At 35.9% G+C, this 10,000-nt stretch overlaps 1 protein-coding gene across 1 annotated transcript in view; it reads left to right on the plus strand.

Moving 5' to 3' along the window:
- The first annotated feature begins 3,238 nt into the window (after positions 1-3,238).
- LOC125045949 overlaps positions 3,239-10,000 on the plus strand; it is a 12,853-nt gene continuing 6,091 nt past the window's right edge. The window contains exons 1-2 of the mRNA XM_047643545.1: positions 3,239-3,589; positions 6,228-6,666. Coding sequence (XP_047499501.1) covers positions 6,235-6,666 — 432 coding nt within the window. The 5' untranslated portion in view covers positions 3,239-3,589; positions 6,228-6,234. The remainder of the gene's footprint in view (positions 3,590-6,227; positions 6,667-10,000) is intronic.

Raw genomic sequence — 10,000 nt, forward strand, 5'->3', positions numbered from 1 at the left:
TTTGTTTTTATTTTTTCTCCAACTGGTAAACAGAATATATTCCTATTGTTGGCATCCGTTTTTTTGTTGTTTGTTTCAAATGTAATTATTTTCACATTTCATTTCTGAGGGCACAAGTGAATAGGTAAACAGACATACGTAAACACACACACGCCATTATCAGTTATCGTCGTCGTTGTCAAACCAGATGTGTATGTATATGAAAGATGTGCAGCGTAGAATACAATAGAATATAAAATAGTACCGTTGCGCTACCATGCCCTATAGTCTGCATATAAAATTATCAGATCAGTAATATTAGTAATCGTAATCCTTAACATATTTTGCTTTAGGTTTTGCTCTTACCCTTTATCTCTTCCCTCGCGTTTGCATAAAACAACTTTGTCAGTGAGGATACACACCGAGCAGAGAATGTAGATTGACTGGAATTAGTAGAATAACTCCTCGCCTGGCCTTATTAAGTGTTCCTCAGGAATCGCCTCAGGATCCGTCCCAAGAATCAGTTGGTGGTCCACTGCCAAGACATTATTGGATGCACAGGGAGACGCAATTCCTCATAAAAGTTGTGGTTTCATTAGATTATTAAAGACGATCATCACTTTCGGATCAGCGGGGTATTTCGACAATTAGGAGGCTTGAACCCAAGTGCGAATCAAGCTTCGGTGGCTCAACCCGCTGACAACAAAGGACAAAGCCAGGTGAAGGTGCTGCTGAAGGTAGCATTTCATAAGGACCTGTAGGCCAAAGCTACAGAGTTTCATGATGTAGCCTTAACATGGCCTATGTTGAGGAACCGATACCTAACACTGCTGCCTAATTATATCCTGTACAAATTGGGAAGCACCACGCACTTTGGCATGTCTCCTGTATGTGCCTCTGGAAACTCTACTGACTGAACAACTGGGTGAAGAGCCTGTAAGGCTGTGCTATTGGTTCCTAATATTCCTATGTAGGGCTGTATTACGGGTAACGTAAGGAACACATTCGTCCCACCATTTAGGCGTTAGCTTAACAGGTGTATGCCAAAGGGTCTTCCTCGCTGCAGGACGTGTTTTCATTTTTTCTAAGGAATATTTGACTCGTACTGAATATAAAGGTCAGCAGCCATAAAATGTTACCAAAGAGCTGACTACATTCAGCTACTGCATTAGGGGTTACTAGGCACATTTCCTACGTTGCCACAGCCCACATCACTACACTAAGTAAGAGTAGTGATGAATATCCTGTAATGCAGAGCAACCTAGTCGTGGAATTCAGTGCGAACGTTGATTGTCCTAGTATGCACTGAAAAGCTTCAGTAAAGTGTATCAAGAAGTATATGTTACCAACGTCCATTGCACAGAGGCTTGATGCCTCGCCAAACCACGGTTTTCTTTCCTGCCAAATAGCGGATAATTCTTCAGTGGTATGCCTACACGGTACAGCAGGTTCTCCAGGCCATCAGCAGGGGTTCTGCAAGGAATAATATAATTATTTATAAATGTAAAGAAAAAAAATTAAGTAGAGAATGAAACCAAAGCATCATACAGAATGTATACCTTCCAGCACTTTGGAATATGATTTTTTCCTGTGAGGTTAAGGTAGATTTTCATGCATAAAGATTATATTTCTCTGTATTTTATTAATTTATTATTATTATTATTGCGTGCGTGTATGTGTGCATGTGTGCACGTATGTAGATAGGTACACTATGTAGTTGTGGATTCCCCGAGTCATGAGTTTCAAGAGTTCCTCCTTGGAATGAAGGTTGTAAATGGCTGCTTTACACAATTGTATAAAATCATTATTTAAATGAAATATTTGTATAAGACAGAATACATAAAACATCACATACGAAACGAGGAGCGAGGACCTACTTAAATGAAAATGCGGTTAAATTGCCCATAGTTTGTAATTTGAGTTTTCCTGTGAGGTTAATAAAGATTTTCATACATATAGATTATATTTTTACCGTAATTTATTAATCAATATTTATTTTTATTGTGTGTGTATGTGTGTATGTGTGTGTGTGTGTGTGTGTGTGTGTGTGTGTGTGTGTGTGTGTGTGTGTGTGTGTGTGTGTGTGCACGCGCGTGTGGGTGCGTGCGTGCATGTGTGTATGCGCGAGCGTGTGTGAGTAGATTGATAAGTAGATAGGTATACTATGTAGTTATGGGAGACATGAATAATTGCTTCAAGAGTTCCTCCATGGAGTAAAGGGAACTGTTGCTTTACACAATTGTATAAAATCATTCTTTAAATGAAATATCTGCATAAGAAAGAACCCATAAGATATCACATAAGAAACGAGGAGCGAGGAGCTGCTCAAATAATACAGTTAAATTAGCTTATTCGTTTTCTTTCACATACTATTTTCTGGGTCGTGAGAAAGCCTACCCATCATTATGTTCAAAAACATAAAATCTGTGTCCGTAGTGTACTTATAGTAAATACTTTCTCACAAATCATGATTTAACATGATCTTGCAAGTCAATAACAACCACATATTGAAATTCACTCAGTTCACATTTGAATATGTGATTTAGTGACATGATGCCCTAAAATGTATAATATCCCAGTTATTCGTGATATTCCCTCTAAACAATATAAATTGGATCCATGGAAGTGGATAATAAAAACTGAAGCCTTCGTTTAATAGAAGCATTAACGTCAGCGGTCGCTTAGGCGCCGCCTGTCCCTCCTTTGCGTTAAAGCCAATTTTTAGCGTCAAAGCCAATTTAAACGTCAATAAATTATTGGATATCTTTGGGGGTTTGACAACAACTATCCGCTGATATTAGCAAATTGTAGAAAAGGAACTTAATCATTATAACTCTGGAATGTTTAACTTTCTGGCATATGAGATTACATTGATTGCCTGTCGTAGAGGTCAGAGGGAGGGAGCACTTGTACAGCATCAGTTCAGTCAGGTCAGCAATGCCCTCCATACCTTAAACTGCATTGTGAAAATGAAAACTTATGTGCCTTTAACCACAAGAAACTTGTCAAACTTTAGAAAGACTTCTGACAGAAATAAAGCTTTTTAATTAATGCAGTACAACATTACCCTTTAATACTCGACTGGAGGTCAGCAAATATAAATACATTAGACAAAAAGTTACAAACATTTCTGCCCTCTTTTCACATATAATCGTTCGTCATGTCAGGTCATCTTCCTCCTCATCTTTCCTTAATTTTAGAGTTTTAGACTATATCGTAGTCTTTAAACCTATGTTGGAAGGTCACCCACAGTGCGAAAGGTAGGGTAACAGGCGCCGCTATAGAAGTGCATGGGGCATACGTGAAACACTGGAAGTACTTTTTTATCATCTCCTGCAGACGAGATAAAAGAAAGAAAGATAGAAGGGATTCAGGGAATGTAGACTATTCACTGTTTAAAACCCCCAAATATAAGAAAGAAGAATGCCTGGTGCTTCAACCCCGTGAACTGTAAACAAACCATCCAGGGAGCCTTTCTCCACAGTCTGAAACCCCAGGAAATAATGAAGAAGGGAATGGACGAGATGATAACACTATGGCGAGAAAACGTATAGCTGTGAAATTGTTAATGAAGAAAAAAGGATGAAATTGAAACAATTAACAAAACGTTGTAAGTTCATAATTTGTTTTTATTTTGCATGGTGTTTAGGAAATGCTGATGGGCTCCAGGGTTTAGAGATTACAAAAGCTGAAGATGCCTGATATAACACTGATAGAATCAGGTTTATCCTTGGATTAAGTAGATAGACTCTATGGCATTATTATGCGCTTAATGGATGAAGCTATCATCAAGGTAATTGTCTAGATTAGGATCACATCAGGTGATAGCTGTTTCTTGTATTGGTAATTTTATTGTTACTGGTCAGAATACCTAGTATGACAATACTGGTATCGATGGATTTTTCTCTCTTACTATTACCAAAAGAATCCACCACATATTTTGGCAGGATAGAGCTAGGACAGATTTGGCATCAGGTGCTCCTAAATGTCAGTCATACACTCTATCCTGTTGTGAATACATGGAGGATTATTTGTGTGATTTGGGGGAGGCAGTCCTCAAGTGTGAGTCACAGGGGCACTTGCATTTGTCTGTATATAGACCCAGTTTATTGTATATTAATTATATTTTACCTAGCATTTTCCATGGTACCTTTCATGCTATCATGGCCAAGAATGTGGAGGTTTTAGGGAGTAGTAGAGAGTGAAAGGAATCCATCGATACCACTATCATTGTGATCAGTCATATGAAGATATATATTCTAAATAATTATCAATTTGTTAGTTATACATGGTGTGGTAATTCTTTACAGTACAGATTCACTCATATGAGACTAATTCCTCATCTCCATATCACAGAATTTATTCAACAGTCTAAGTTACTCAGACTGGTTGTGCCATTTGAGCACTGTCAGAGGGTAGGGTTGATGGGGGGGCTCTACCTCCAACACCCCCTGGGAAACATTGTCTTCACCTCAGTATACACAGCAAAATACAAGTTGAAACTTGAGAGGATCAAGTGGACCTAGGCTATGAGTGGTGCTTTCTGAGATCTTTTTCCTTTATTTGTGACTTTACAATTCTTGTCCTTTACAAGAATATTGTCTTCAAATTTTCCCAAGATTAGTTTGTCCATACCATAAGGATTAACTCATGGTGTAATATGCTTTAGTCTTTGGTTGTTTTCTGTTGCAAATGATATATGTAAAAAGGTAAATGTTCACAAGACATTTATACAACTGATCACAATGATAGTGGTATTGATAGCTTCCTCTCACAAACTACTACCCATGTATGTAATCCATACTCCACATTCTTGGCCCTGATAGAAGGGGGGGGCATTAAAGATACCAGGGAAATTGTGGAGTAAAGTATGACTAACATACCCCAAATACATCACTATAATATACATAGAATAGTAATTTGTTACAGTGTGGATACTTTCATCAGATACTATGTCCCCAACTCCACATTATTTAACAACCTAAATTACCATGTGTGTCATATGGGAACTGCCTGAGAGATGGGTTATGGGTGGCTCTGCCCCCAAGCTAAGTGTGCCCATATTTTAAAGGTTAACCACACAGAATAAATCACTATTTTGTTTAGTGCAGGGTGCTGTATGCCCTGTGACCCACTCTGAAGGCTGTTGCCCCCTGGTCCCAACCCTGGAAGACAATTATTCATCTACTCACAGCAGGATAGAGTATATAACTAACATGTGGATTGACAGGCAAGATACAGCTAATTTACTAACATGATAGATAGATGATGATCTGGATTACCCCACATTCTGGTCAGTATATGATACTGACTATATCACAGGTTATTATGCTGCAACTCAGTCTACATTCCTATACCAATGGGTTTTGGGGTGGGCTATATCAATATATGACATATAATATACAGAGCACCCTATGCAGAATCTGTCCTACAGTCTATCCTGCTGTACATACATGGTGATTATTTGTTGTCCAGGTTGGTGGTTGCAGATTGGCAGACCCCCCAATGATATACAATATATATATATATATATATATATATATATATATATATATATATATATTATATATAAATATATGATATATAGAGATAGATAGATGAATATGTATATATATGTAATATATATTTATATATACATATACATATACATACATATATGTATACATATATATGTGTATGTATATATATATATATATATATATATATATATATATATATATATATATATATATATATATATTTATATATATATACACACATATATATATATATATATATATATATATATATATATATTTATATATATATTTACACATACACACACACATATATATTATATATTTATATATTTATGTGTATATATATATATATATATATATATAAATCTAATATATATATATTATAAATAAAAACATCAGAGATGTTTGTCAAGGGTGTCATTACAGATAAAACTTGAGATAAATATTTTGTTAATTTGTAAATATAATGGTCTGAGTTTGAGTTCTTTACATGAAGTGTAGTTAGAATATTCTTCATATCTTGATATTTAGTTATAATTTCTGTGCATACAGACCAAATAGTTAAGATGTTCTTTTTTAGTTCCAGTTGTATGTAATGATCATACTTTTTTTTATTGTATAGCAAGTCATATCATAGAATTTATGGCTTGATGATCCACTCAAGAAGATAGGTATATTTGTGCATAAATATTGTTGCAAGATGTTTATTCTTTGCATTTTCCATTTTAGAAACTGAATGCCAGATTGTTCATTGACAAAAAGACCAGCCACCATAATGTGTGATGCAACCTCCCCTGAGATGGTGAATGCATTACCTGTCAAGGAGGAGAGTGAAGTGTCACTCACTGAGGACTGTAGCATGGGGTTGAGAGAGAGAAGAAATGGAGACACACTCCTTCAAACAAAGAAGGAGGAAGATATCACAATCAAAGAGGAATGTTCGTATGATGAGGAACATCTGGTTATTGTTGATCCTTTATTAACTTTTCATTGCAAACAGTGTAAGAATGTGTTTGCCACCCAGTGTGACTTGGATGTTCATATGGAGGAAAAGCATGTGGAAGGAGAGCATCTGAGTTGTAAGAAGTGCAGTGAAACATTTCTTAAGGAATGTGAACTGATGTTACATGCCAAACTTCACAGTCCAGAAAAGCCTTTTACTGATAAGGTGTGTAAAAGATTTTTTCTTTTGACTCATGCACTGTCCACTTTAGTTTTGTCCCATCAGTTTTACACGTAAATGGTTCCACAAGTTCTTAGTTACCAAGGAGTAACTTATTAAGCCTAACTAACTTCACCTGATTTCCCCATTCCAAGTATGTTTTTTAATTTAAATATTATTATTATTATTATTATTATTATAATTTTTTTTTTATTATTATTATTATTATTTTTTAATATTATGATTATTTAAAGGTTATTAGCAATACCAATAGCAATGAAAATTGAAAAGAAGTTTTCTAAAAAAAAAAAAAATAAAATAAAAGGAAAACAGGAGCCATCTGCATGTACACAAAATTGCTAAACTAAAATCATAGTGGACATGGCATGTGTATTCATGCAATTCCAGCATCAGTGAGTTAATTTATTGGCTTGTTAGAATAGGGGTTGTAGTAAAAAAAAATTTACTCATTGTGGGATGTCAGAAGAAAATTATGGTGATCAGGCATCGGTCATTGCATAGAATAATTACCAGATGAAAAAAAATTGTGGTGGCATCCACTGCCATTTATATCAACCTGGTCTGTTGGAAGCAGATACTTGGCAAGACTGTAGCCCCTCTCATTGAACACTGAAGTATGGAAAGCTAGCTGTTGAAGGTAAGGATACTTCAGTTTACATTTTATTTGGTGAAATAGCAACCATGTTTTTTTTTTTTTTACAAAATTCATTGCATCGTTAGTAAATGCTATACAGCCCTAAATAACAAATATTCCAATAACAAAAGCTTGAGCTAATTATAACACAGAAGCAGTTTATAAAGAAAGGGGGAAGCTTGTAATATAGGCATTTTCTTAAATGGTTAGTTTTTATGATGACTTTTTTCCTTTCGTTCTTCCTCTCTTTAACTAAAATTAATGTGGCCCAAGATTTCTCATCAGAGGGTATGAAAGCACCTTTTTATGAGAAATTCATGCTTTTAGTTAGTAATGTCAGTAACATTATAATAATTATAATGTCTATAACAGTAATAATAATAATAACAACAACATTGATATCAATAGCATGAGAACAAACAAAAATGTTTTCCCACAAACTCAAGGAGAGGTGAAATCAGGTGAGGTCACATGGCTAAGCACTTGTGCAGTTATTCAGTTTTTAATTAATGAAAATGAAAAGTGCAGAACTCTCAGGATCTTGAATTTATATGAAAAAATCTTGCAACTCAAGTAGTCTCATGAAATTTTCCAATGAGATGTAATCAGTTATGCAGAATGCAAATATGTAGCTGATTTTCCACATCTGACTGAGATGTTATTGCCATTCAAAGATGCCAGTATTCAGAACATCTTATTGTTGAATGGAGGTTTAGGGTTAGAAGGGGTGGAATTTGGTGAAAGTTTATTATGAATACCTACACTCCCTCCCTCCCTCCCTCCCTCCCTCCCTCCCTCCCTCCCTCCCTCCCTCCCTCCCTCCCTCCCTCCCTCCCTCCCTCCCTCCCTCCCTCCCTCCCTCCCTCCCTCCCTCCCTCCCTCCCTCCCTCCCTCCCTCCCACCCTCCCACCCTCTCTCCCTCCCTCCCTCCCTCCCTCCCTCCCAGGTTGGAAGTTGGGGCTGTGTCAGGCCCTGGTATGCAAGATTTGGATGCTGCTTTTGAGGGTCAAAGAATAGTATATTAGGAATTTTGCAGTGGATGTCAATTACCATTTCTTAGTAAATGCCTTCTGCTCTGCCAATAAAATCCTGAGAAAGCTGGACACAAAACCCTTCTCATAGATATATGCCTCTTCTCAATAAGAGTATCTGGAAATGCTAGTACCTTTGCAGAAGGTACTAGCTATGCATCTTCAAGGTCCTGATATTTCCAGATTTTCTTCGAAATCTGGACTTGATATTGTACCTTGGAAACTTGTCTTTATACCTCTTGCAACAAGTTAACAAAATCAAATGTCCAACCAACAGTTGCAATGTGAAACCCATTAGACTTTTTACTTGCATAGTCCAAGTGGTGACTTGGACAGATTGGTCATATTTGTTGTGAGGAAGTTGAGTGGGCTAGGTCCCTGCCGGGTGACTCACCTGGAGGGACCTCTGGAAATGATTCATGGATTCAAGGTTAATATTCTCCACTTTGACCATGGAGAATTTGAACTTTGATATGTGAATAAACATGTGCACAAAATCTAGCTGCTGGGAATTTACATTGGCACAAAGGGAATGTTTAGTTCTTTTTATCTACCACACAGTTAATATCATGACTGGGTAGCAAAAATGTTAATTTTGAGAGAGTTATTTTACTCATGTAATTCTTGTAATTTCCTCCACACTTATGCAAATAAGAGTGCAGACTTTGCTCTTTTCATCAGTTGAAGCTAAAACGTTCCTATATTAGGTGAACAAAAATTATCTGTATAGTCACTAGGGAATGTAGTAAAGCATTTATGACAGAGGATTCCCTTCCTTTAAAGTAATGACCAAAGGGTGCAAAGGACAAGGTTGATTGGCCCATTGAAAACTTTAAATTCCATTATTGAATGGGAATAAAAGAAAAAGTAAGTATTAATTTTTGTATATATGTGCTTAGCAGATATATGTGTTATAACAGTTTTTCCCCAGTCAAAATCATTTCATTTTTTACTGAATTAAAGATGGGTTGATAGATATATTGATGATTAGTTTGATAAATATATACTGTGTGAAGTACTTAAATATAGATATCCTAGATTGAAATAGAAAAACAAATCTCAGGGACACATTTTTACCTCAGGCTTCTTGAGTAAAATGAGGCAAGTCATCTCTTCAAAATGAGAAGCTCCCCATAGGTTGTAATTTTTGTCTGATGAACATGGGACAGGTCTCAGTTTACTCAGAAGGGGAGTAGTTTTAGATGTATGGCAGCAATAGCTTTTCAAGCCTATATTAATGATAAAGGTATCCAGATTGTTCATTTTCCTTACTCTTATTCAAAAAGTGTCCTTTATATGTCCTGGTCAGTCTTCCTGAATAAAATGAAGCACACATTTACTGATCACTGCAAGCTAACACAGGGTAGAAGTAAATTAAATGCAAAACAAAATATTTACATTTGAAAAGTTTGCATACTCATCTTTTCAGTTAAGTATTTATAGTAAACTTACACTTTTTTCAGTTTAAATATTTTAAATGCAGAAATTTGGTGCAGTGGACTAAAGAAGTTATATTGTATTTTTCTTACAAGAAGGTTGTCTTTTTGACATTTCACTGTTTGTAATTATATATGTATGTATATATATATAATGCTTGCACTCTGCTGCTGGCTCGTGTCTAGTTTCATGGCATTATCAACTTGTGCAATTTTGA

Source organism: Penaeus chinensis, chromosome 38 (assembly GCF_019202785.1).
Source record: "Penaeus chinensis breed Huanghai No. 1 chromosome 38, ASM1920278v2, whole genome shotgun sequence".
In the NCBI taxonomy this organism is placed as follows: domain Eukaryota; kingdom Metazoa; phylum Arthropoda; class Malacostraca; order Decapoda; family Penaeidae; genus Penaeus; species Penaeus chinensis.